The sequence below is a fragment of the Malaclemys terrapin genome, chromosome 17 (assembly GCF_027887155.1).
Source record: "Malaclemys terrapin pileata isolate rMalTer1 chromosome 17, rMalTer1.hap1, whole genome shotgun sequence".
NCBI classification, from domain to species: Eukaryota; Metazoa; Chordata; order Testudines; family Emydidae; genus Malaclemys; species Malaclemys terrapin.
In genome coordinates, this window is record NC_071521.1 from 5,761,679 (window position 1) to 5,788,887 (window position 27,209).

The window sequence follows — 27,209 nt, forward strand, 5'->3', positions numbered from 1 at the left end:
GTTAGCACTGGACCATACTGCTGGTTGGAGTTGTACGAAGCACACAGCAGGGGGAATAGATGTAATGCTTACTTGGGAAAACGAGACTGTGAAAACACCTGCTTTTTGGCAGCAGCTCAAATGTGCCAGGCTAGTCCTGTGCAGACCCCGTGCAGCAGAATGAGTCATGCAGGAGATGTGATATGTCGACTGGTGGTTACTTTGTGGCTTTGTAAAGTGTGTTTGCTTTCCTCGCACTGTTATCTGTGAGAGGGCTGGAAACATTTTATTGAAAAGATGCAGGAACTTCTCTAGTTTTCTGGGGTAAACTTTTCCTTTTAAGAAATACTTACAGGGCTTTGTACAACCGGGTGGCTGTTTTCTGTGTATTGCACCTTGAAGTTCCCAGAAGATTGGTGTCTTCAGTGGCAGCTGCCATTTTGCGAGGCAGGATGAGGCAGCATGTTACAGAGCAGACACTGTGCTCACTCCCAGTGAGACTTTACTTTTGTTCTTCCTTTGCTTGTTTTTCCTTAATATAACCTAACTCATTCTGAGGAGGGGCCAGTGTGGCTGCTTTACATTGCCCTGCCAGTGAAAATTAGTCTGAAAGACTGATTGACTGAGCTTGGCAGAGTGACCCCCATTTAAGCCTGATCTTCCAGTGACATGGAGCCAATTTACTCGCCAGGACACCTTCATGCATCAGTCCTGCAGCTGTAGTTTGGCCAATTTGGTCTTTTGCAGCCAGCATAAATTAGAGCAGTGGGTTAAGGGGAGTGCAAAAGTAAGGTTAAAGACACCCGGGGGACACATCCTCAGCTGGTGTCAATCAATGGTTCCCACTAGCTGATGATCCAGCCCTGCGTAGGGGAACCATATTAGTTTTAACTTAAACTCAGAATTCGTCTCAGTGATGTGTTAGAGGCTTGTCGCTCTCCGGGCATTGATCCACAAGGGAAACATCTGAACTTCAGGGCATGCCTGGCAGGGTTCCCCAAAACCAGCTGTGATTGCACTGTTGGGAACTGGTCATATAAAAAGGCACCTTCATGATTCTGACCTAAGTCACTGGTTCAAACACATCCCAGTTCATCAGTCACTGAAAGTTGTTATTCTCTGACAACCTGGGGTCTATGAAACAAGCCATTGGTCTTGTCCCTCCTGGGCAAGAGTCCTTAGCACTAAACCCACCATAATAACTGACCTCCTTTTTAGAAGTCTCAGCTGTGAGCCCAAGGACTGACTAGACCTGGAGACTGAACTTCCTTTGGGAGGGTATCCCTGCGAGTCAGGTTCTAGGCACATGTGGGGCAGTTTGGGAGAGCTGGCGTTGGGCTAGGTCTGGTTAGTAGAGAGCTAACCTCTCCAGGACTGGTTAGTCTGATCCCTTCCAGCAGCACAAATTTCACTTTCCAAACTGAAAGAAGAAAAAATAGTGAAAGCGAGCCAGGGCGTGGGGCCATCAAAGCCCTCAGGCCCAGACACGGAAGGTTGAAATTTGGGTACATTCCAAATCCTCTCTAGATCAACTGTCTGCAGGATCATTCTCTCACTCTGGGTGCTCATGAACTTCTGCACAGTTCCCAGCTCAGAGCCGAGCTGGCTCAGTGCTTTTGCCATGTCTGAATGTTAGACAGTTCCCCTTTCCGGGGGGAAACCACACAGTGTCAGGACAGATGGGCAGCTCTATAGACTGATCACTGAGCCATGGTGCTTTTCTGTCTCTGCACAGGGCTGCAAGCACAACAGTTATGAAGATGCCAAGGCCTATGGGTTTAAGAACAAATTGATTATAGTTTCAGCAGAGACTGCTGGGAATGGCCTGTATAATTTCATCGTCCCTCTCCGTGCATACTATAGGTCCCGGAAAGAGTTAAACCCAATTGTATTGCTACTGGACAACAAGCAAGTACTCTTCCAAAGTTGTTTTCCATTGCATCTGATCTTTCCTTGCATTCAAATGGGTGTTTCATACTGTGTATATATGGGAGGAGTTAAATGGGTGATTTTAGCATTTTTAATATAATACCTAAAATCTAGTGTATCTGATGGCCTGATTCTCCTGTCACTCTGTTTTTCACCATTGACTTATGTGCATTCACTCCTGATTTATACTAGTAAGCAAGAGGAAAAGAAAATGCCCCTATGAACCTTCTTGCTGTTTGCCTCTCTTCTTCCAGGCCTGAGAACCATTTCTTGGAAGCCATCTGTTGTTTCCCCATGGTTTACTACATGGAAGGCACGATCGATAAGTAGGTGTCTTGTTTACAACTATCCTTATTTACAATGTGTTGCAAATCAAGGGAGAAAATAGCCCTGATTCTCCAGAGGAAAATTAAATAAGCAAAGTGATGCTATACGGCCAGTACCAGGCATACAGAATCACTGGCAATAAGGACCAGTATTTACCATAGGGACTGAAAGAATAATCAGCTTCACATGCAGGCTTATAAAGCCTAATCAATGGCGCGTAGCTGCTCCCATCCTACATAGCTGATCCCCACATTACAGGCATGGACAGCAGCAGTGAAGTTTGTATTCAGAGCTGAACTTCCCCAGGGCTTCAGGGGAATTCGGAGATGGTCTTCTCCATCTCTACTTCCAAGACTAGCCCCACTTTTCTGTCCATGAATCCGGGTAGTTATATGGACTCCCATCACTGTAGTATTGGAGCACAACCATCTAGAATTAGGTTAGGCTCTTTCTTCCCTAGCAGACATATCATACATTTGATTTCTTGGGTTCTCTAACTGGCACAGCTAAAGTTGGGAGAGGGTCGCATTTTAAGACCCTGCCACTGTACAATAGTTTGGGCTTCATCTCAAATTTTTCCCCCTCCTAGGATTTGTTAGTCTGCACTGGACATGGTTATGGTTATTTCAAAAGACTTTTGCATGCACAGGATTGCCTGGGCATTTGTTCTGTGCAAAGACATGGGTATGTTTGCAAACTATCATTCAGCATCTTATTTTCCAATGGATTAACCCCCCCACAACCTTTTGTCTTGGGGGGTTGTTCCAGCCTCGACAGTTTGCTGCAGTGTGGGATCATTTATGCTGACAACTTGGTGGTGGTGGATAAGGAAAGCACAATGAGCGCAGAGGAGGATTACATGGCAGACGCAAAAACAATTGTCAACGTCCAGACCATGTTCCGGTAAGAAGCAGCTCTGGGTTCTGCTGTCGTTTGCGCCTGCCTCTCTTCTTATAGTATTTTATTTGTCTTAATGGAAATAAAAGACTGAAAATGGCCCCAGGCAGAGGGTGCGAGCTATCCGTTGGGAGGTGCCTATATTAGCTGGCCCTTTCTGCAATGAGTTGAACTGTCCTTGGTGTGAGAGGGGATTCTGCACACCGCGGTTTTGCAGGGTCAGGCATCTATAGCAGATATTAGGTCTGGGTTCCCAGGGTGGGCTCCTGTGTTCGACACGGCCTGCAGCTGGCCCTTGCACGCAGGCGTGCTAGTTAATAAGGAGAGTCCCTCACTCTGTCCCCAGCTTTGCGCATCGCCAGCCACGCTGTCGGTGTGCACCTAGCATCACTCCAGTTAATAGAGAGAATTAAAAGGGGGGGTCAGTGAGGTGGTATTGGGGCCAGCCTTGCTTGTACAGCTTGTGGTGCTCTAGCCCCAGCCTGTTTCGGATCTCGGATGGGGCACAAGGCCGTTTCCACTCTTTATTTGGCCACATTTCAAAGCTGAAAGTTTCCTCCTCTCCGCCTCTCTTGGAATGCGCGAGCATCAGATGTTGACGAGTCTGCCTTCCATTGCAGGCTGTTTCCAAGCCTTAGCATCATCACCGAGCTGACCCACCCGTCCAATATGAGGTTCATGCAGTTCAGAGCAAAGGACAGTTATTCCTTGGCCCTCTCCAAACTTGAAAAGGTAAGGAAGACCCTTTGCCACAGGGAGTGTCTCTGCTTTTTCTCCCAGACGTGTTTGCTAACAGGGAGCCTGGTGAGTTCCCTGCATGCCTGTGTTTGAAGGAAGGGTTCAGTAATGAGTCATTAATTTACAGTTTTTCATAGTCCTGCGCTCTCCTGCTGTGCACTGCAGGCACAACAGTTAATGAACATCCACCCAGGATAATCTGAGACACGCAAATATGCAGGCAATTGACCTTGTGGGTCTCTGCGTTTCCTTAGTTAGTGCGAGTAGCATCGGCACTCTTCAAAGCTGTCCCTGCTGTGAGTCTGATTTTAGTTACTCGGTACAATGCTCCCGCTGCGGTGGTGGGTTAAATAATTCTGCAAGAAGAGACTTCTGCATCAAATTACATTCAATGTTTATATTACATGTTGCTTAGGCATTTTTGTGGGGTAGAAATAACAGTTGATGGGAAGGGGAAACATTCAAGGAATAACTGAACCAGACCGTGTGAGTGTCTGAGATGCTGCATTGACAGCCGTAACAAATGAAAGCACTCACAGTTTGTCACGGTCGTCTGCTGAGCATGTGCCAGTCAAAACCAGGACAGTTGGCATCTCTGATACTACTGCCCGGTCTCAGTGCCCTCTCTTGAGGGGAAGATAAAAGATTTTCATTTCTTTCACCCTCACACACACACGCACACGTATGTTGTACTGCATTCATGGTGTTGTGTATTAAGGGTGGTTGAACCAATTCAGAGAGAATCAAAACCAGCATAAACTCAATGTTGAACTATGTTCCCCCTCCCCCGCATCTCTCTCTGTTTTTTCCTAACTGCCTCATAATGACCGGTCTCTGAGGGCAATCTCTGAATTGAAATGCTCTAGGGGCTGGGCATAAAGATCTGTCATAGATAAGCTGCCCTGCTGGACCTTGCTGTCATTGTGGCTGATAGAGCATCCATCCAGTTACTTTTTTTCCCCTCACGGTTCTGACCCATTTATTGGACACAGGCAGGTGCAGGCCGGCGCCATTAGTTCTTGTAGCCCTGGCTGGCGCGGCGGCACCGGGCCCGCTCGAATTTCTGTCCCTTGGAGCTCACGTAGGGCTTGGTGTGACTGTGGGTGCCGGGGGCCTTGCCGAAGTGCTGGTACACCTTGCGTTCCTTCCTGGGCCCCGAGAGCAGCACGGTGCCCTGGCCCTTGGGGGCTGCCATGGCCAGTTGGTCAAAGGTCATGATCTTGACCCCCTGCCTTCAGGATGCGACTGCGGGCCATCCAGTTACTATTGGGCAGATTCTCCATCAGAGAAGAGACCTAACGCTCTGCAAATGAGCACCGATGTTACAAATATGACACAGGGATCAGAGAGGATAGGACAAGTGGGCAGGGGCTCCATGTGTATCCTGAACTTCAAGAGAAACAGAAACACCCAAAGTTCTGCAATGAACCAAGACGCCAAAGGAAGCTAATGGATTCTCCATCACAGGAGAACTAGCTGAATCAATCAGACGTCAGTGGTGGCGTAAGTGCGAGGCTGGCTTTACTGGGCGAGGTCGCCATCTTGGTAGGATGCAGCTACGTCAGCAATGAATGTGCTGTCACCAGGCTGCTGTGAAACATGCCATGTTGAGAAGGAGGATTGTCTTATAGCTAAGATGCTGGAGACCAGAGTTGGATTCCCAGCTCTGCTCTGGCCTCCCCATGTGACCTTAGGCAAGTCCCTTAGCCTCTCTGTGCTTCAGTTTCTCATGGAGACAATAGCTCTGGCTTGTCTATTAGACTATAAGCTCTTTGGGGCAGACACTTACTCTGTGTCTGTGCAGCCTCTATGCTGGTGGGGGTCTAGCGACATTACAGCAGTACAAATCATAAGTATCAGGAACTTCCATTGACTTTTCTTCTTTTAAAATAACAAATGGCTACAATGACATTTCTATTAATCTCATGGCAGGTAGACCCTGGACGTGAGGTACTCTGCAGTCTCTCAGGAAAGCTGTTAAATGCAATAATGTTTTGATCCCCAGAGTTCCCTGTGATGAAATGAGAAGCTTCATTCTCTCCTATCCACAGCCTTGCCTGACCATTATTACACTCTGCATACAAGGCTCCCTCTTTGACCACTTGAGGACAGCTGAGATTCGATAGCGGCTTTTATTAATTCTGAGCTGCACTCAGAGCCTGTTGCCAGGGGATCCAGGAATAGTCTTAAGATCTGAGGTTTGGTGTTAATAATTATCTGAATGGCCCCAGTGTTAAGAGAGAGAAATTTGTCACCCACTGCTAGAATTTGCCACCCAGGGAGTAAAAGATAATTATTAAGTTAACACAGTTTCAGGATAGCCATATCTGCAAATGCCAGAGCTGGGCCCTTGTCTGTCTGTACTATGGTATCCAGCAGGGGGTGTATGATGGATGGGTGTTAGACAGTTAGAAAATACGGCTGCTGTTGCCTTCAAAGGGAAATTTGATCTGAGATGCTGAACGCAGCGGGCTAGAAAGGCAGATCTAATGACTGCATTTGTACATACTGCAAACCTATATTGCTTAAGGGAAAAATCTCTCTCCCAGCCCTCCCCTGCACCCCCAAGTTTCACTGATCATGGGAGAAGAGAAGGTGTAACTAGTACACAGAACTCACCCCCGTGTGTTCCATGCTGGGGGATGATCAAGGCAGGAACTGACCTGGGAAGCTGAGCTCAGAGATCTGCTAGCTATTACACCCGGCATAATGGGAATGCATCCGTGCTGGACATTGCTGCAGGAGCCCCCAGGATGCAGCCCCCAAGGGTGGTTGTGGTGCTAAACTTCAGCAACCTCTGGAGAGTGGGATCCAATGTCAGATCATGGAATCCAGACACGTTGCTTGTTGCTCGCCGTGAGCTTGGGCTGGTGTATAGGCTCCCAGGTGATAGCAGCCTTCAATTACCTGAAGGGGGTTCCAAAGAGGATGGAGCTCGGCTGTTCTCAGTGATGGCAGATGATAGAACAAGGAGCAATGGTCTCAAGTTGCAGTGGGGGAGGTCTAGGTTGGATATTAGGAAACACTATTTCACTAGGAGCACTGGAATGGGTTACCTAGGGAGGTGGTGGAATCTCCATCCTTAGAGGTTTTTAAGGCCCGGCTTGACAAAGCCCTGGCTGGGATGATTTAGTTGGGGTTGGTCCTGCTTTGAGCAGGGGGTTGGACTAGATACCTCCTGAGGTCTCTTCCAACCCTAATCTTCTATGATTCTATGATTCTCACTTCACCACCTCCGCTGCTGCTTGTGCTTTGCTGGTTCGGGGACTCAGCCAGGCACCTAAATGCGAGAGCCAGTTGAAGGAGCCCAATTATTTTTGTGGGGATTTTTTTAATTTGTTTTTTCCCCAAAATTTCCTGCAAGGGGAAAAAAAATCAGTCTTTCAATGAAAAATACAAACGGACCCTTTCCCCCCTTTCCAGAACCTATGGTTTTTAAAAACCAGTGTTGGGTTAAAAAAAAAGGCTTTTAAAAACTGCAAGTCTAAACTTTTTACCAAAAACTTTTACCAAAACTTTGCCAATTTTCAGTTTTTATTTTTTAGTGGGAAAAATGGGGAATTCCTATCAAGAAGAAAATGTTCATTTGGATCAAAATGCCATTTTTCATGCAAAAAGTGAATCGATGAAAAAACTTCAACCATCTCTCTACTAAATTCGACGTTATGGCATTATTTGAAAGAAGGAAGAGCCCTTGCTGGAATCCCCAGGGCTGGGGGTGTTGTGTGGCTTGTTTCTCTGAGCTCACTGCAAGCCGGTCCTCTTGGTTTTTCAGTGCCCCTTGGCATCATCGTTCTCACCATCTCATCTCCGCATGGGACATTGCCCAGGGTACAATCTGGGCTGCTGAATAGCGGTGTCTCCTCAGTTCTCTGGCCTCGGATGCCTTTTACACTGCTTTACTGGGGAACAGCCACTCCTGGTAACACCCAGCCTCCAGCGTGTAACTTGCTCCTAGCTACACAGTGTTGAGTGCTACTAGCTCGCCACTCATGAATTACACCGCAGAAGAACCCCAGCAGATTCTCTAGTCCCAGAAATGTGCCTCTTATATTGCCCAGCACATTACTGGACAAAACAAGCTCATCGGAGATCTGTCATTTCATCAATGGACAATGCTATGTACCAGCCTTGTTATCCCAAACACACTGGTTAGATAAAACAGTGAAACAAGTTTCTTAGCTACAGAAAGAAAAGAAAGATTTTAAGTGACTACAGGTAATGAGGCATAAAAGTCAGGATTGGTTACAAAAGAAATAAAAAGACAAAATGCAAGCTAAATGCCTAACTTAATTTTAAAATAAGTGAACTTAAAAGTAAAAGGTGTTTCTCACCATAAGTTTAGGGCAGTCTGTACTATCTGAAAAGCCTCTCAGGCAGGACTCTCCCCCCTGCCCCAAGTTCAATTATTTAAGAGTTGTTGTCATGAGCACAGATGAAGGAGGAGAGTGAGGTTAAGTGTTTTTCTCCTCTCTTTATAATTCAGTTTCTTGTGCTGGAAACATCCTTGCAGAATCATGGTGACAAACAGTCTCTTGTGGACGTGAGGTTTGAACCGTCCTTGTGATGAAATGCAAAATTCTTGTTCACACCTTCCCCAGAGAATGTCTGCTTAAGCAGGTGATAGTCCATTAACACCTGCTTGGGGGAGCCAGTGTGTCTTTGTCTCTGAAAACTGGCTTGGGCTTCCTTTTCTAACTTGGAATATGTTACAGCAATGTTGTATAGTAAAATCTTGTACTTTACATACAATGTTGATGCACACGTTTTACCAGAACAACAATGTTCAGCAGATTATGAGTTTTTAAATGATACCTTACCAGACATACTTTGTACAAAATGTATCATAATCTTGTAAAAGTGGTGAACATAATGGTAGAAACTGTCACACCGTGTTCTCTGTCCATAGAAAGAGCGAGAGAATGGCTCCAACCTTGCGTTCATGTTCCGGCTCCCGTTTGCTGCCGGCAGAGTGTTCAGCATTAGCATGTTGGATACATTACTCTATCAGGTGAGAACAAGCTAACAGGTTATGTGGCATTGCTGTGAATGCTTCAGAGGGCTAAGCTGCTTCTGTCTTGCAGCTGCTGGTGTATTAGGGTGAGCAGGGCCGGCTCCAGGCACCAGCGTGGCAAGCAGGTGCTTGGGGCGGCCTCTCCGGAGAGGGGCGGCAGGTCCAGCTATTTGGCGGCAATTCGGTGGACGGTCCCTCACTCCCGCACGAAGCGAAGGACCTCCCGCCGAATTGCCGCCACAGATCACGATCGCGGCTTTTTTTTTTTTTTTTTTTTTTGGCTGCTTGGGGCAGCAAAAACCCTGGAGCCGGCCCTGAGGGTGAGGGTGCTGAACAGGCATTCCAGAACCATATCCGAGATGGGGTCCCCATCCAGAGAGAGGTCTTACCCTAGTGCAAGGGTCCCTTCCTTTCAGTCTTCTGTGTTAGAGGATGCAGGTAAAACCTCCCAGAGATTCCCCAGGCATTCATTGCAATCTCACTCATCCTCAGGACCCTGTTTGATAGATGACTAGAGCCCAAGTGGGGTGAATTAGGGCATGGCAGCTGTGCCCATCAGCTTCCCCAAAGGAACGTCTGCCAATTTAAAGCAAAATAGAAATGGGGACATTTGGAGAATAGACAGGCCTATAGGTCAAGCCCTTCCATCACCTGTCTCATGCACGCTAATGAGAGGGCCCTTCCATTTCTGCCATCAGCCTCCTTGCTCTACACACGCTTTCTCTGCTTCTTTAGTACCCTTCTCTAAAACTGTGTGGCATGCCCCAGGTTCTGCGTGTGGCCTGGTATGTGGTACGTGTCTAGTTTAGGGACCCTTGATCCATTCGGATGCACACATTACTCTACATTGTGCCCACATTATATCCCTCTTCAGGGCACATTTTACTTTCTTCTTGTTAACGATGTTGGTTTCCTGTATTTTAGAGAATCATTTAAAAACTGAATGCAGCATGAGTTAAAAAGAATAAATCCACATGCCGTTTTCCCCCTAAGGAGAGGAAGAGAGAGAGAGAGAAGGAAGGAGTCACATGTGGCAGATATTAGTCACATCACTGAATTCACCTTTGGAATGTGCCTAGATACCATGGTTTTGGGCACAATATAAGAAGCAAATAGAAGAGAATATAGAATATAATCTCACTGTCTTTCCAGTTTGTCAATACATTGGTACATTAAAGTGAACAGTTGAACAAGTGAAACCTTTTCTCTGGCCTGATCTCACTCTGAATTTCTCCCGTCAGTCGTTTGTGAAGGACTACATGATCACCATTACGAGACTGCTGCTGGGCCTTGACACCACCCCGGGTTCTGGCTACCTCTGTGCTGTAAGTGCTAATGTTGGTCTCTTTCAAGCTGTAATACAATGGGGTCACACGTGCATGCGGATCTGCGTGTGAACATTCTGTGGGGACTGAATCTGGGACTTTCAGCCCCCAAGCACAGGCCTCTTGGGCCACAGTAAAGAAGAAGGTCTGTCACTGAATAGCATACTGTTGCAGTCACTGGGGCTGGCCTCTAGAGGGAGACAAAAATCACACCAACTTGGGCAGTGTATTGGTTCCTCCGTGTTATGTTCAATAAGAGTTAAGGGTAGAGCTGAACCTTTACAACAACCTCCGTCCCAAGAGAGTTCGACAGGAACCTCACACAACCTCCCTGCCCTTCCTGTGGGATCAAACCAAAGCCCGGGGGCTCAACAGCCTTGAGCCTTGGAGAAGTTCAAAACAGGATCCAAGCTCTGCAACTTTGGACCTTATCAAGACAGGATTGCCCTGTTGCTGAGGGGTCCCTTCAGTGGTAGCAAAGAGACATTTTTTCCCCCTGTTGGTCAGATGAAAATCACTGAGGATGACCTGTGGATCCGGACGTATGGCCGTCTCTTCCAGAAGCTTTGCTCTTCCAGTGCAGAAATTCCCATTGGGATCTACAGAACTGAATCGCACATGTTCTCAACCTCTGAGGTAAGAAATATAGGGGTCAGAGAGTGCAGAAAACCTTACAGGCTGCAGCCCTGGTGTGAAAGGTCCCAGCAGAGATAAGTCACTGGATAACATGTAGACGTACTTCCAAAATGTGTGCAATGGCGTCAGTCAGTCTGGTCCCTTGCACTTCGGGTGACCAGATGTCCCAATTTTATAGGGACAGTCCCGATATTTGGGGCTTTTCTTATATAGGCTTCTATTACCCCCCACCCCCTGTCCTGATTTTTCACACTTGCTGTCTGGTCACCCTACTTGCACTGTCAGCTCTGACCTTGTAGCTGTTAGTGAACTGCGTTATAGTAACAATCATGTCTAGCCAGGCAAGGAGAAATCCCATCTGAGCAGCTGATGGAGTAACATTTCCATTAAAGGACCAGCTGGGCCAGGCTGCCAGCAGCCAAAGGGGGCTCCCGATTGACAAGCAGTGGGATTGAATGGGGCAGGTGTAACAATTTTGCATGCACTAGCCCAGTGTGAAGCAGGTAGGAATGCGTACTGGAAAGGAGGTTGGCTCGCAGATTCCATGCTCTTCTAATTTCTACATGGCACAAGGGTATGTGGGAATGTTCCTTTTGTTAAAAGACAAAGATGCACTAGTGGCAGAGGTGTTTGTGTTTGTACAGCCCCTGGCCCAAGGGGATCCTGTGCGGTGCGGGGGCTCTTAGACACTACCACAATCCCCATTTGAAAAATATTATTATTATTTAGTATTGGCACAGAACTAGGGCAGGTGGGGCTCATCAGCCATGTCAGGCAGCCACTTTGCAGAAGGAAAACTCCAAGTTCAATCCAAGAACCCCAGACCCGGCCAACCGGCTTGTAAACGTTGTGCCAGTCGCACCTACTCTGTGGTCTGCACTGCCGAGCCTGGGTAACCAGACAAGGCGAAGGTGAAGCAAGCACTGGCATAGAAAGTAATGAATGCAGTTTGGAGTTGGGTAATCGTGGGATCCTCGTCTTGCCACTGGCTCATTGTGTGACCACGGACAGGTTAACAGCCTTTTGTGCGGTGCTCTGAACCGGGAACATGCCATAGAAGCCGTGATTAATTATTATGATGTGTTACCTCTGGACATGTTTACAGATCTTAAACAGTGGCTCAAGAAAGAGAGAGTTAGGATGCGATGGACACTCAGTGATACATATTCACCACTAACACATACTGCATCTTTATTTTGTTTTATTTCCAATGCAGCCTCATGACATCAGAACTCAGGTGAGAAACGTTTGTATTGAGCCTGTGAGAACTTTGTTACGATTTTGGTTTTCTTTAAAATGTAATGCACTACTTAATGTTCAACAAGGCAATGATGATCTACATCTATCACACATTGCTGTGAAAAATCCAGCAATACCCAGCATGGGCAGATAAGAATAGTTGGTTAGTGACTCAGTCTTAATTTTGAAGAGTGTTTAATCTTAAATATGAATTGAAAGCCATATAGAAAATTGCTGCAAGGAGCTGAAGGTTGACAATTAGTTAAATCCAATCTACTCCTTTGTCAGAGGTGCTGCAAACCATGGCACTAGAAATGAATATATGCAATTCGGGTTTACATTTTATAATGGATATATGCTGCGTATCTGTCGTGAGGATGAAAGGAAAACATGGAAGTTCAGCTGTTTGGCCATCATGAGATCATTATTCCATACAAACTTCTGTGCCAGTGATGTTACATGCATTTATTATTATTATTTTTAAATTCCAAGTTCACCATCCACATAGCTTCTAGTATTAGAGGGTTTTGGGGTGGAGGTGGGGTTCGGAGATGGGGAAATAGTCCCTTGGTGTGAATGTTAGACCACTACCAGAGAGTAGGAAAATGAAATGTCACCATCGAACTGTCAGGATCCACCCAGCATCATCAGGGATCCAGGAGGTAGCAGTCTCAACATGCCTATTTCATAATGTTGGGGGCTGCTGATAAGTTGGCCGTTGGTGTAAAGGTGTAGACCAAGGGTAGCTGATCACAATACTACATTGTCCAAGTAAGTACCTGGTCCTACAAGGAGCTGGGCACAGCCAACTCCAGTGGAGTCAGGTGTTCAGTGTGTTTTCAACGGAAAGGTATTTAGTGCATCCCCTTATGTACTGCTGGGACTTCCAGTCGCAGATCTCAATCAATGTCGAGGATTGCGAGGATACAAAAGATGTCAAGGAGCACTGGAACATCAAGACAAGCCATCACAGGAACTCCTGCTCGAGCGACCAGTCTGAACACCCCTTGCTACGGCGCAAAAGCATGCAGTGGGCACGCAGGCTGAGTCGGAAAGGAAACAAGCACACAAGCAAAACAGCGGAGTGGATCAGCCAGCAGAGGTTGAGTCTGTACAGGAGGTCGGAGCGGCAAGAGCTTTCAGAGCTTGTCAAAAACCGAATGAAACACCTGGGTTTACCTACAACTGGGTATGGTAAGTAGGTTTCGTTCTTGCTTACAGTTAATGGCTTTTCCAGCAATTCGCCCCTTTCACAAGCTGATCATGTATTTTAGCATCTAGCTGAACCAAACCAGACGTGTTCAGGGTATAAAACAATTCCAAAATGAAGCCTGATCCTCTAACTTGTTCATAGCTCTGGATTGTACATTCAAACTCGGCACTCCCATCAACCTGCAGTCCTCTTGCCTTATAAATCCCACAGCACTGAGACGGTAAGGGGCTTGTTTTCAGACACTGGCCTTTATTTCAGCAGTGACAAATAGCTGTGTACACATCTGTAATATTTGCAGGTGCAATAAATATCTAAGTACCAGGTATAACAAGGGAAATAAATGTCTAAATGACCTAAATTACGGGTGCGAAATTTCACTCATTAATTATTTGTGCCTGTAAAATGGATGACTGGCTAAGGAGAGGTTGAAAATATTGGCCCCCACTCCATCATGAAGCTGACCGAAATCTCCATTTGTAATAGTTGCTAATGCTATTGGCTGAGAATTCTATCCCCTCGGGCAAAGTATGGAAGAAAAGAGCTCAGGCTGGTGCAATAGCCCATCATTATATTTTTTTAATCCTTCAGCAAATTCTCGCCTAGAATATTTTTTCAGTAGCTATAGAGCTGAGTGGTTCACTTCGATGTGTGTAGAACTTAATAACTCTTTAATTATCTCATAGCTCTCAGTAAAGCAAGTACTGTATGATATAATACTTTGGCATAATGTAAGAATCTCTCAGTGCAATGATTATTTCTTCTAAGCTATTTTAATTGGCTGTTAACCCAAGAGGGTCTCACACCATCTTTGGACAATAATCTATCCCTTAGTTATGATGAAATCTTTAGCCCACGGCGCGCTTGCTTGCTTGTCTTTCTTTTAGCCATCCTGTGCTGCTGCCTGTTTGCCTCCATGCTACAAAAGCTTCTACCCTTCATGTTCGGGAGATAGCTCCCTACCCACACTCCAAAGGGCATCCAGTCTCATACAAAATAATGCAAACCAAGAGCCATGTAACTGGAGCCTTAGGGCCAGGACCGTTGTGCATGGTGGGATTGTGGAGCTGGTGTGACCCTGGCAATACATTTCGGGAGGGATTTTAGATTTCTGGTCTCTAAGTTGTTTGCATCATTGCAACTTTTCAGACACATGGAAGAGAGGGGAAAGAACTTAGAAATAAATACATTTTGTTTTGGGTGGGGGGGTGGGGTTGAAAGGAAACAAAGATTTGCCCAATGCACCAGCCAGTTCCACAAGCCTAGTTAAGGAAGAAGGTATCGTTCCGAGGGACTCTTCACGAGCTGGGAAGTTCTACCGGCGGATGTGGCATTGTGGAGCATTTCTCCCTTCTCTCCTTCTGCTCCCTGCTTTTGGACAGTGTTCCAATGGCACACAGAGTTCATTTCAATTCCATGGTAGCTAATCAAACCAAGACGAGGAGAGGGGCTGGTTCTTTAGGCTCCAGTCCTGTAACTGACTGCATTTGGGCACATTCTGAGCCTGCGTGCAGAGCCTGGCTGAAATCATTGGTAGGGACAGAGCCTTACAAAGTAAAGTCTGAGTGATCACCAAGCATTGCTGTCCTCTGGATCAGAGGGCTACTAGAAACACGGAGACAAACCGCTACGTCTGCGTGACTATGTAATGACATTGTGTTGAACAGCCAAGTGGCTAGAGAGACAGCCGTGTTGTAATCGTCACGTCCTGTCACTCAAAGTGCTACCATCCCTGCATCTAGAGTCGACTGGAGCGGGCATCCCCACGCCAATTGGTTTACTGCGTACAAGATCTCACAGCAGGTCATCTGCTTGTGTGCCATTGTGTCTACGGGAAACAGAGGCGTGTGAGTGGAGAGTTTGCAGTAAGAGAGGTTAATGATGTCCAAGTTAGTCTCTCGCTGGCAACATGCCAGCAATATGTATCATCCCTGAGCCTCTACAGCCAGAATTAGAAGTAGGAGCAATGTCCATTCTCCAGCAAGTTTGTTTCCTTAAAGAGCGGCAGAGGGATATATAATGAAGGATCTAATCCAATATCCAATGAAGTCAATGTAAAGATTCCCATTTTAGCATGGTAGAATACGTTTGAAGGATTGCCTCACTACATTCTTCTCAATCTGCTGTTCCCCCACTGTTAATAGCCCAAGACTTGCTGCTGCTTGTTCTGTTGAACTAGCAGCCCTCCTTCAGCCGGGGCTCAAAGTCTGCAGCATAGATGTTGGCGTTTCCTCCTCTTCACATGCAAATGCTCAAAGAATTACTATGGTAGATGATCACCAAGTTGTTGGCCATTGTACTAGAGCACTGGAGCCTTCAAGGCAGATCCAGAATAACTGACATGGGTTTAGTATAATAATGCCCTGGGATATTATCTGAGAGACAGCAAGAGCATGTGTCAAGTAGTGGAATAAGAGACCCAAGAGAACATGTTTTTTTTTTAATATTAGACAAGCAGGAAAATTATATGTCCTAATGCAGAGGTGGGCAAACTACGGCCCGCGGGCCACATCCGGCCCATGGGACCGTCCTGCCCGGTTCTTGAGCTCCCAGCTGGGAGGCCAGACCTCGGCCGCTCCCCCACTGTCCTCCCTCCCCTGCAGCCATGCCGCCGCGCAGGCAGCACTCTGGGTGGCGGGGTTGCGCACTCCTGCCGAGCAGTGCAGCAGCGTGTCTGGCTCTGGCCAGGCGACGTGGCTGCCACACATGCTGGTCTGAATGGCATGGTAAGAGGGCCGGGGGGTTGGATAAGGGGCAGGGGTCCCGGGGGACAGTCATGGGACAGGAAGAAGGGGGGTTGATTGAAGTGGAGGTTCTGGGGGCGGTCAGGGGATGGGGGACGGGGGGGTTGGAAAGCGTGGGAGTCCCGGGGGGGGCCTGTCAGGGGGTGGGGGTGTGGATAGGGGTCAGGGGACGGGAAACAGGGGGGGTTGGATAGGCGTGGGGTCCCGGGGGGCCTGTCAAGGGGCAGGGGTGTGGATAGGGGTCAGAGCAGTCAGGGGACTGGGAGCAGGGGGGGTTGGATAGGGGGCGGGATCCCAGGGGCTGTTAGGGGCAGGGGATCCCAGGAGGGGGAAGTTAGGGGACAAGGAGCGGGGGGGTTCGATGCGTCGGAGGTTCTGAGGGGGGCAGTCAGGGGGCGGGAAGTGGGAGGGAGTGGATAGGGGGTGGGGGCCAGGCGGTTTGGGGAGGCACAGCCTTCCCTACCTGGCCCTCCATACTGTTTTGCAACCCCAGTGTGGTCCTCGGGCCAAAAAGTTTGCCCACCCCTGTCCTAATGGAAAGATTGTTCCAGTAAAGCTACCAAAGGCCAGAATGACTTTGAGATACAGGCTACCCAAGAGCTGGTCACACAGGTCAGAGGGCTTGGAGGTAGTTGCAACTTGTACATCTGCCTTTTCTTAGCACATGTCTAGTGTTTTTGCACTTGTGAATTTCTACAGCTTGCTCCGATGGGCTTGCACGACCCTCTAGCATTCTCTGGACATTTGTTCCGAAGTGCAGCCACATGTCTAGGTGGGTGAATACTTGTAAACTGGAAGGGAAAACTAGACTGTCTCACACAGTGGGAGCCATTAGACTCATAACAGCTCCAGGTGGGATGCTGCACCCCAGAGTGTGAATGAAATCCAGATAATTGGATGTGATATTTTGGATGGTGGGGACGATACCCTGCTTATCCTGGACTATATAGATACTGCAGCATACATGGTGTGTGGGATGGGTCCATGTTTAGAGCGCTCTGCAACACCTAGGCCCAGCTGGACTCTAGGCCTTGTTCAGCTGGAACGCTACATTTCCGGGCTTGAGGAGAGTGGGGAGCTGTTCAATTGGACGTTTAGAAAACATGGAGAGGAATAAAAGAGGAGGAGATGGAAATGTGCCGCTGACGTGCTGTAAAGTCGAAGGCTCCTTTGGACCCAGTGATGTGTCAGTGGACCAGTCACCTTTGGTACAGTGCTCTGAATACATTATCACAGCATATCACCTGTTGGCGTCTGAATATCCATGACTTCACAGACAGAACGCATTGGTCTGCCTTCTGTCCCCTTTTTTTTGCCCATTTTATCATGAAAGCTCAGGAGCTCGTCTCTAATACTTGCCGAATCACTGCTTGCTGATCTCTCTCTCTCTCTCTCTCTCTCTTTCTCTTTGTTTATGTCTGTACCTTTTCTCTGTATGTTCTGTAGAGGATGTAGCAAATTTAACAGCCAGTGATGTGATGAATCGGGTAAACCTTGGATATTTGCAAGGTAATTCTTTTCCCCTGGGAGTCAAGATTGACTCGCTGCACCCAGCATAACAAGATCATGCCAATTGAGTCTAATCCACACCCTTGTGCCAGTTTTCACCTTAGACTGATTTGAGCCTTTTAAGCACCTATTTGTGGGAGAGGATTGGGAAAGGACCATCCTGTATCTGCACCACAAATGGAAGATCCAGTAAACTCACAGAGAGAGAAAATTCAGTGACTGTTTGCTAGTTGAAAATGTTCAAGGAAATTACAGCTGTTAATTGCCTCTTTAAAAATCTCTCCACTGCAACTTGATTTATGGCTGTTGAAACCATTGGGAATTTGAGACCCAGATTTTTTTTCCTTGGCAGAATAAAACAGGTTGGGATAAACTGCGACCTCTCTGGAATATGGGCCTCAGTGTTGGATTTAACTTGCCCCAGACTTGTACACTTCTCCAGATGCCAGAAAGACTGAGTCTGAGACAGTCTACAAAGCACTTTGGGGCCGGCCAATGAACGGCACTATAGAAATGCAAATATTTCATTATCTTCTTTTAAAATACGTGTACTGGGATCAAAATTTAATAGCCTTGTATAATTTAAAGAACTGTTTTCTACTAGGTTTTGTTGCTATTTTATTTCAAAACTCCTGTGGGAGAATCTCAAAGTGTAACAAAACCGTTTAGGTGTTCTTAATGGTTAGCCCCAAGTCATCTGTGGATGCTTGACTTGACTCAAAGGAGCAAGGACCAAATTCTGTTAGCACCCACGTTTTACCTAGTCTGAGCACATCGTTTACTCTCCAAGAGGCTGGTCTCATTCCAGCCTGATGGGATTTATTTGCAATTTCCCCCTGACTCAAATCTCTTAGTGGGAGCTGAATTTCATCCTGGGTTAAACAGTAACTCAGTCCCTGACTGAAGCATGCCCATGCTGTGAGGCTTTGTAGAAAACAGGCCATGCTGAAAGAAGTTGAAGCATTTAAGGGGAGGTACCTACAGATTACGGTCATCAAAGTTCATATGATTTTGATGGCTACAGCAAAACAAAATATAAAGCAAATCTTTATGTAGCAATCCTCTGCCAAGACCCTTTTAAATCAAACCCAAAGATGAGCAAAAAAAAAATTGTCACCTATTTGAATTTCCAGCCTTCCTTAGAGCACACTTAAGGTGAAAAGTTGGCATTTCCCTATAAATGGTGTGCTTCGTCCGAGACATGGCCCCAAGCGTGGTTTCATGGAAGTCCCGCTCCATTACAGTATATTGCCAGCTCGTCAGTCCAATTTGTTAATCCAGGTCTTAGTGACATTTTTTTGGCCTGAAGCTCTTTTGATTTATTATGCTGTAAAGGTGCAGATTCCTCAATGGTCAGAGGGTTATGAATTCATACGTACAACCTGATACGCCAGGAGAAGTTTTAAAAAACACAAAATACGTACAGAAAATTTGTTAATGTTAATATTATTTTTTGGCTCGTCAGCCAATCTGAATTCCATATTTATCTACGCGCTCATAGGTTTTTAGTCAGAAGACCAAGTTTATATCTGGACACTCTCTAAATTGGTCTAGCGAGCATATACCTGCAAGATGGGCACAACAGAGTCTCTGATCCAGAGAAGACAATATGGCAATATACTTGGTGGGTTAGCAGTGCTTTGGTCTAATGCATGGTTTGGCTAGGAAAAGTGGCTTCCATGGAGCAGGAGAACCTGCCTCTACCAAAGGTATGCCCACTCCTTCCCCAGTCATATGGCAAACTGCATTTGTAATGACCAAGCGGTAAGAAGTTTTAAATGTCTCTAGCCCTGCTTTCATGGCATTGCTATGCTTCTGCTCCCTTTTCATTGAAAGGCTAAGCATTGGGATGTGATCAGCTAAAACCAAACTGTCGGAAGGCTATAAATATTGATTGGTTGCTCATGGCTGTGGTATTCTAGACGTAGGTTAGAATGGTACCAAACAGTAGCTTCCCAAAAAGAAGTGCACGATTCACAACACTCCATAGTAACTGACCCGTCTTCCTTCATCACCATGGAGATGGTCAGCAGACCCCAAGGCCAGCAGTTAGTGGGAAGCCCGAAGAGGGAACGATGTGGGATCGAATCCCAGAGGTGGGGACCAGCTCCTGAGAATGCGCTTTGGCTTTCATTGACACTGCCCTCAGGACAGATAGCTGAAGAGTTCCTTCTGAGCGGAGACATGCTGAGGCAGAGGAGAGCAGAGAGCTGGAGACCAGACTAGGGTAGGTTATTTAGGGATTTACAGGATTTCATGCATGTAAAAGTGAATTGACAGCCTATGTAGAAAGTGAAACTTAGGTGTAACCTGCTATTGAAAAGGTGCCCACTTATATTATGCATTGTGGCCATGTGTAATACACTAGCTGAAGGTGTGGCCTTCCAGGTTAATCCTAGCCAAGGTGCTTTGCTCCAACCTTGAGCTAAGAGGCATAGATATCTGTGATGCACCTAGAGGAATGGATGCTGGCTTTTGGCCAGCTGAAGATGAAAGAAACTTGCTCCAGGCTACTGGTGTCCGTGTGCCTAGGGATAGAGAGGGGACTAATAGGGGGAACGCTGATAAGGCCCTGTGTTAGACTCCCATTTTAAGCAATACCCTTTGTCCATATCTCAACTATCTTTGGCTCCTCGGAGACTCCTCTGTTCACAAGCTGTGGAAATAAAAGCACAACCGTTTTCTGCTCCTGGTGGCAAGTGTAACCATTGTCAAGGCTAGTTGTTTCTCTCAAATTGCCTGGTGTATGAGATGTTGAAAAGACAACGCAGTCCCAGATCCAGCAGAAATGTGGAGCTCCAACGTGCTCCTGGATTTTCATTGCAAGGAGACCTTGACAGCCCTGACGGAGATGGGGTGGCAGGCATGTTGCGTGGGTCTGTTTCTGAATGGGAGGAAGGAATGAGAAGGGTCAGGAAGGAGGGATTTGATGTATATGACTGCAGGGTGGGGCGCCATTAAACCCTTCAACCTCTGAGGTTTCACTGTCTCCATCTCTAATGTAGAGGGTGTGAAAGGACCACTCTTTGCCTATAGCACAACATAGTGTTTACATGGCTTAGGGTCTTTAAAACAAGCTATTAGTGATGCCACAGGAATAGCTAGTCTGTGTAGTCATTACAACCAGTTTATAGATTAATCTCTGATCTAGGTATTAGTTTTCACAAAGTTCTGTACAGTAGCAGATAATGCATGAATGTTATGGCTTAGCTGATTTTCCATTAGCCTCCAGCGCTATGGGGTGTACACACATACCCATCTGGAGGCCACTGATGCAATGATTATTGGTAACTGGGAAGCCTATCATTACAGCCATACACAGGGCATCAGTGTTGCCAACTCTGCAACATCACTTTGCCCAGCATCCCAGGAGGGGACAATTGCTACTATTTGTACACGCAATTCTGAGCAATGCTTCTGTGCTGACCAGATGTGCACAAGCTGCTGTGAGTGTATTTATGTGTGAGTAAATTCAGTTGGCACATCTGCCCTGGAAATCAAACATTTGCTGTCAGTTGTCATCATGCCTCTTTGCACACGCATTTGGCCGTTTGCTCAGGCAAATCTATTTCATATTTTGCTTGACTTGCTTTTATAGAAGTCTTGGCCTGTTTCCTGAAAAAGTATCTTCTAGAGTTCCACTGGCGAACACATTTTAAAGGAACAATCAATTATATCGTAATAATCAAAACCAAGGGAGATGTAACAAAGACTGAGGGGCTGGGGGCGAAGCTTCAGGCATAGAAGGAGAAACAGTAAAGTGGAGAAAACACAGGCATGAGATAACATCTGTTCAGGGAAGGTCTGCTATTGCAAGCTATAGCAGACTGTGGCACCATTGAACATTCTCTCTACGATAAAACCTTGCTTACAATTTCAAAAATTGTGCAAAAATCTAATAAGCACAGTAGATGGTTTGCTGTGATGACGGAGTATTTCAGATTAATATTAGCGATGATGTCCCAGTGAAAAGCCTTATAGTGAGTTCATGTAACTGTCTCAGTCATTACTCTGCCCTTGACTTACCTCTCTATTAACCTGTCATCCCATTTTTCCATCCTGTACGTAATGCATCTTGTCAGTGGCTGTCTGACAACTGTTCATTGTTTGTCAGCTCCCAATCCCATTTACACTCACGGAGCTACACGTTGATGAACATAATTTTCTTGACTGCTGCACAGATGGACTTGCATTCATTTCACTCATGATCTTGTTGCTCGGTTAGTTTAAAACCAAGCCAGAGCTACCATTTAGAGCACTATTTACTCTGTGCAACATGAACGTGATGTAACTAGAGCATGCAAATAAAGATACCCATGCAATTATCTTGCTGTCAGCATTGCTGAGGCTAGTTCTATGGAGTATTATGTTTTACAAGGTAATTTATGATATGCATGTGTTGATGGCCATGAATATTTCCTGCTGAACTTGCTAGGAACTCAGAGTCTTGCTATTGAATTCTGTCATCATTAAGTACCAAACTTTGCTACAGTCCCATATGCTCTGAAACTACAATGAGTTTTCTTTGGGTAGAATAAAAAAATAATCATGTAAATAAATCCTGCTGCTGGGCTAAGAATAAACTAATGAACAAGGGGAAACCTGCGAATGTGGCAAAAATCATACAGCCGATGGGTATTATAGTTGCCTTGGACAGCGTTTTGGATGCGTATGGTGCACATAGTGCAGTAAGAGTAACATCACATTTCTCTTTGCATTAAAACAAGGTAAGACCAGTTCTTTACTTTCCTTAGCGATGCCATATGGTCTGAGATAGACACTAAAAATTGTCCAGCACTGAAATACCTGAGCTGTGTGGCTGCTATCAAGTGCTTTCAGATGCTCGCATGTCCTCAAGCAGCCTGCCTGGCACTTTGAAAAAGTGCTGGTTGAAAGTTCAGGAGAACGAATGAGACAAGTGTAGGGCCTTGTTATGGTGAACGCCTATAGACTTGGAAGATGTTCCGTTCATTCCTGGGGACAGACAAGAGGTTTTGGCATAAGCAGGGCCGGCTCTAGGTTTTTTGCCACCCCAAGCAAAAAAATTTTTGGCTGCCCCCCACCACAGCCCTGGGCTCCCCTGACACCTCCCTGCTACCCGAGCCCTGGGCTTCCCACACACCTCCCTGCCACCCCAGCCCTGGGCTCGCCCCCCCACCCTTCCCCCCCAATGCCCCAGAGCTGGGCTCTTCCCCACACCCCACCAGCACCCCCTGCTGCCCCAACTCTGGGCTCTCCCACCCCACCCACACTCGCTGCTGCCCCAGCCCTGGGCTTCCCCCCACCAGTGCTGACTCTGCCCACTCCCCCGTGCCTCCAACCGATCCGGTGCAAGCAGCGGGGCTCCTGGGCCGTGCCTCAGCTCAGGGTCCCTCCAGCCGGGGCTCCCACCTCCAGGACCGGCCGGACCCAGGAGGGCAGAGCCGGGGGACCGCCCCAGCAGGGGGCTGAGGAGCTGGGACAGGGCAGCCCCAGAGGGAGCAGAGCCCCGGAGAGCAGGACGCGGGCCCCACATGGCAGCGCCCCGGGCACCGGGCCCCACTATGGCCCCACTGCTGCTGCTGCTCCTGGCTGTCCTGCTGCAGTCCCTGGGTGGCTCGGGCTGCTTCGCCCAGCCCCCGGCTGCGGCCCTGGGGTGCAGCCGCCCTGCGGCACCTGCAGGCAGGTCGTAGTGTCTCGGAGCCCGCCTGGCCATAAGGTGCGGGCGCTGCTCCCCGATGTGAACTGCAGCGGCCCCAGGGCGCCCCCCGCCCGTGCAGGATGCGCTGCTGCTGCTCTAGGTGTGCCGCCCCAAGCCAAAAAAAAAAAAAGGGGGTTGGCTGGCATGGTGCCCCTGAAAATGTGTCGCCCCAAGCACGTGCTTGGTTTGCTGGTGCCTGGAGCCGGCCCTGGGCATAAGGATCACCAACTGTAGGGGTTGTGTGGAGTGCATGAGGGACAGCATGCTCTGGAGTGTGACCATAGGCGCCTGGGGAAAAGGAGGCCCCAGACAGGCTGTGTGCACAGTTGTCAGGAAGCTCTATAAGAGAGAAAGTGGCTGAGGTAATATCTTTTATTGGACAAACTTCTGTTGGTGAAAGAACCGAGCGTTTGAGCAACACAGAGCGCTTCGTTTTCAGGTCTGCATGGTTGGCAGCTTGGCTAGCTGTCTGCGTATGGTCCAGGTGGGTACATGCGTGGGCAGCTATCACAACCGGCCCTTTGTGCTACCCTGCTATTTTTAGCATGCTAGGTGAAGCAGAGCTAGCGCGGGTACGTCTAAGCGAGCGGGGAATGACCCCCTCCCACCTCCCAGTAAGTGACTGCTCAGCAGTGGTCCATGCCCCAGCTCATTCCAGGAGCGGGATCAGACGCGGAGCCCTTCAGCTATCAGATTAGGGCGCTCCCAAATTATGAGCGAAATCCTGGCTTTAGGGGTTGGAGCTCTTATTCTTCAGAGAGAGAACGGGTGCGCAGAGGAATTAGTGGTCGCAGGGCTCACCGCTTGCAAACCAGCCTTGCCATTTCACCTGGGCCACCTTACAGCCCCCTGCTAACCTCCTGTCTCCTGGTCTATGCAGAGGGGACGGGAACCTGCTCGCCTCCACCAGCGCCTTTAAAACATGCTACCACAAGCTGATGTTCAAATGCTTTTTCACACTAATGCATTATGGACTCACAATCCCGTTTGTCCCCACCTGCTTTTGTGGTGCTGTTTGTCATGTTAGTGAGGCTTTGCTTGTCTGGTGGGAGGCACCCAGGTACCAAAGCAAATTGGGTTGAGCCCATCTTGTCCATATTGGTTAAAGTGCTGCTTTCATTGGGATAGCTAGAGCCAGGCTTGGATGAACCAAGGAGGCCTGGTAGTGTGTAAAGTAAACCAAGCCAAAAAGAGCCATGAGCCACCAAGCACTGTTGTAGCAGGATTTGTCATCGGGCTAACCCGGCAGACACGCTGGAAGTGGGATTTTAGAGCACCATTTCACACATATTCTTTAGCACATCTGCTTCTGTAATTGTAATGCATTGGGGAGAATTGGGAAACGTCCAATAGCCCCTATGATTCCCCATTTTCAAGTGCATGTGCGATTTAAAAAACGTTCACGGACTAATCCAGCCAAGAGTTACCAGTGATCACTCCAGCCACCTGCGTAACTACTCTGTTTTTCACCCCTTGCAGATGAAATGAATGACCATCAGAACACATTATCCTATGTCCTGATTAACCCGCCGCCGGACACCCGACTGGAACTCAACGATATAGTGTATGTATGAACGTAACACCGAGTGTTTGCCGTGCAATGCAAAACAGTGTGAGAAAATGGCTAAATGTCAGCTGAGTATCTATATATTTATTTTTGAGATTTTAGCTGACGGGTCAGTCTCATGCTCTGGGGACCCAGCCATGGAGGAGGGATGTGGCGAGCAGCAGGAACCTCTGGGGTGGGGTGGGGGGAGCAGATGGAGTGGAGGAAGGATGTGGAGAGCGGTGGGAACCTCTGGGGCGGGGGGGGCAGGTGGAATGGAGGAGGGATGTGGAGAGCGGCGAGAACCTCTGCGGTGTGTGGGGCAGGTGGAGTGGAGGAGGGATGTGGCGAGCGGCGGGAACCTCTGGGGCGGGGGGGACCAGTGGAGTGGAGGAGGGATGTGGAGAGCGGCGGGAACCTCTGGGGCGGGGGGGCAAGTGGAGTGGAGGAGGGATGTGGCGAGCGGCGGGAACCTCGAGGGGGTGGGCAGGTGGAGTGGAGGAGGGATGTGGCGAGCGGCGGGAACCTCGAGGGGGTGGGCAGGTGGAGTGGAGGAGGGATGTGGCGAGCGGCGGGAACCTCGAGGGGGTGGGCAGGTGGAGTGGAGGAGGGATGTGGCGAGCAGCAGGAACCTCGAGGGGGTGGGCAGGTGGAGTGGAGGAGGGATGTGGTGAGTGGTGGGAACCTCTGGGGCGGGGGGACCAGTGGAGTGGAGGAAGGATGTGGCGAGCGGCGGGAACCTCTGGGCGGGGGGGACCAGTGGAGTGGAGGAGGGATGTGGCGAGCGGCGGGAACCTCGAGGGGGTGGGCAGGTGGAGTGGAGGAGGGATGTGGCGAGCAGCAGGAACCTCGAGGGGGTGGGCAGGTGGAGTGGAGGAGGGATGTGGTGAGTGGTGGGAACCTCTGGGGCGGGGGGACCAGTGGAGTGGAGGAAGGATGTGGCGAGCGGCGGGAACCTCTAGGGGGTGGGCAGGTGGAGTGGAGGAGGGATGTGGCGAGCGGCGGGAACCTCGAGGGGGTGGGCAGGTGCAGTGGAGGAGGGATGTGGCGAGCGGCGGGAACCTCGAGGGGGTGGGCAGGTGGAGTGGAGGAGGGATGTGGCAAGCGGCGGGAACCTCGAGGGGGTGGGCAGGTGGAGTGGAGGAGGGATGTGGCGAGCGGCGGGAACCTCGAGGGGGTGAGCAGGTGCAGTGGAGGAGGGATGTGGCGAGCGGCGGGAACCTCGAGGGGGTGGGCAGGTGGAGTGGAGGAGGGATGTGGCGAGCGGCGGGAACCTCGAGGGGGTGGGCAGGTGGAGTGGAGGAAGACTTACCAGGCAGGCAGCAGCAGCAGGCGGTGGGGGGGGCCTCAGGAAGGGGAAGACGGTGAGCCTCCACCACAGCCCAGGTGTCTGGCGGGTCAGTGGCAGCTGCTCCAGGGAAGGCTAAGCCTGTTATCTCCCCGCCCCGCGCCATGAGAGTACTTGTATTTGTGTAGCAAGTTATTCACATTCTGCCCTAAAGAGGTGCTGCATCACATCTGCTCATTTATACTGGTGTCAATCTGGAGTAACTCCACTGATAGCAACAGAGGGCAGAGCGCTTTGGTAGCTGTCCCCAAGAACGCCTGTGCTTGGCAAAGAGCTCGGGAACACTGATGGGCTCGTTCTGTTTCTCCTAGGTACTTAATACGCTCCGACCCTCTCGCTCATGTAGCCAATGACGCCCACAGTCGAAAGAGCAGCTGCAGTAACAAGCTGGACCCGTGCAATCCTGAAACCAGAGATGAGACGCAGCTCTAAACAGCCTTGCCAAGGCCCATGGCTTCGTCTCATATTGCTACTGCATGGAACTGGAAGAGCATTTCCTATACACTGGACCCAAGGGGATGGATTCTTTGGGGACAAAAATGGATTCCAGGTGGAACACTTAAAAGAAAAAAATCCAGTGAACACTAATTGTCAGTGGGTTCCAATGCCCTGGCAGATTCCTCCGCATTGCACTAAGAAAATGTAATTCCCAACCTGGAGTCAAGCGGCTTAGAAATGCCTTGAAAGGAAGCTCTTCAAACCTCAGTGTTAAAGGACAGTTGGCCAAATAAAAGGCTCGAGGATTCATACAGTTATTTGTTTTTAACTTTTTTTTTTAATATATACCGCAACTAGTGAAACAGTCTTCATTGGTACTGGCAGACGTGGCCGAAGTGAACAGAGACTACAACTGAAACCTGATTGACTAGAAGGCTCGGGCTGGAAAACACCCCCAAACACTGCCGGTCACGTTGTACCCAGTGGAACGTGGAAGTGTCAGGGCGAGAGAGAAAATTATCATGTAGCCTTTTTATTTATGTTTTCAGTGGTATCCTTCCCACTGCAGGCTACCCAACCGTCCTAATGTTCTTCAGCATTTGTTGCCTTGTTTTCCATTATGGGGAAAGAGAGAGATGGGGGAGGGAGAG

General features: G+C 48.5%; 1 protein-coding gene across 2 annotated transcripts in view; it reads left to right on the top strand.

Moving 5' to 3' along the window:
• The window catches only part of KCNT1 (potassium sodium-activated channel subfamily T member 1), a 204,871-nt gene extending 177,999 nt beyond the window's left edge, over window positions 1-26,872 (top strand). The window contains exons 21-32 of one of the 2 annotated variants that reach the window (XM_054007779.1): window positions 1,715-1,887; window positions 2,163-2,234; window positions 3,004-3,138; window positions 3,753-3,864; window positions 8,780-8,881; window positions 10,126-10,209; window positions 10,717-10,845; window positions 12,062-12,082; window positions 12,975-13,278; window positions 17,485-17,547; window positions 24,707-24,791; window positions 26,433-26,872. In XM_054007779.1, the coding sequence (XP_053863754.1) occupies window positions 1,715-1,887; window positions 2,163-2,234; window positions 3,004-3,138; window positions 3,753-3,864; window positions 8,780-8,881; window positions 10,126-10,209; window positions 10,717-10,845; window positions 12,062-12,082; window positions 12,975-13,278; window positions 17,485-17,547; window positions 24,707-24,791; window positions 26,433-26,553 (1,401 nt within the window). In that variant the 3' untranslated portion in view covers window positions 26,554-26,872. The remainder of the gene's footprint in view (window positions 1-1,714; window positions 1,888-2,162; window positions 2,235-3,003; window positions 3,139-3,752; window positions 3,865-8,779; window positions 8,882-10,125; window positions 10,210-10,716; window positions 10,846-12,061; window positions 12,083-12,974; window positions 13,279-17,484; window positions 17,548-24,706; window positions 24,792-26,432) is intronic. The other variant, XM_054007780.1, reaches the window with a different exon arrangement.
• Window positions 26,873-27,209: the final 337 nt, after the last annotated feature.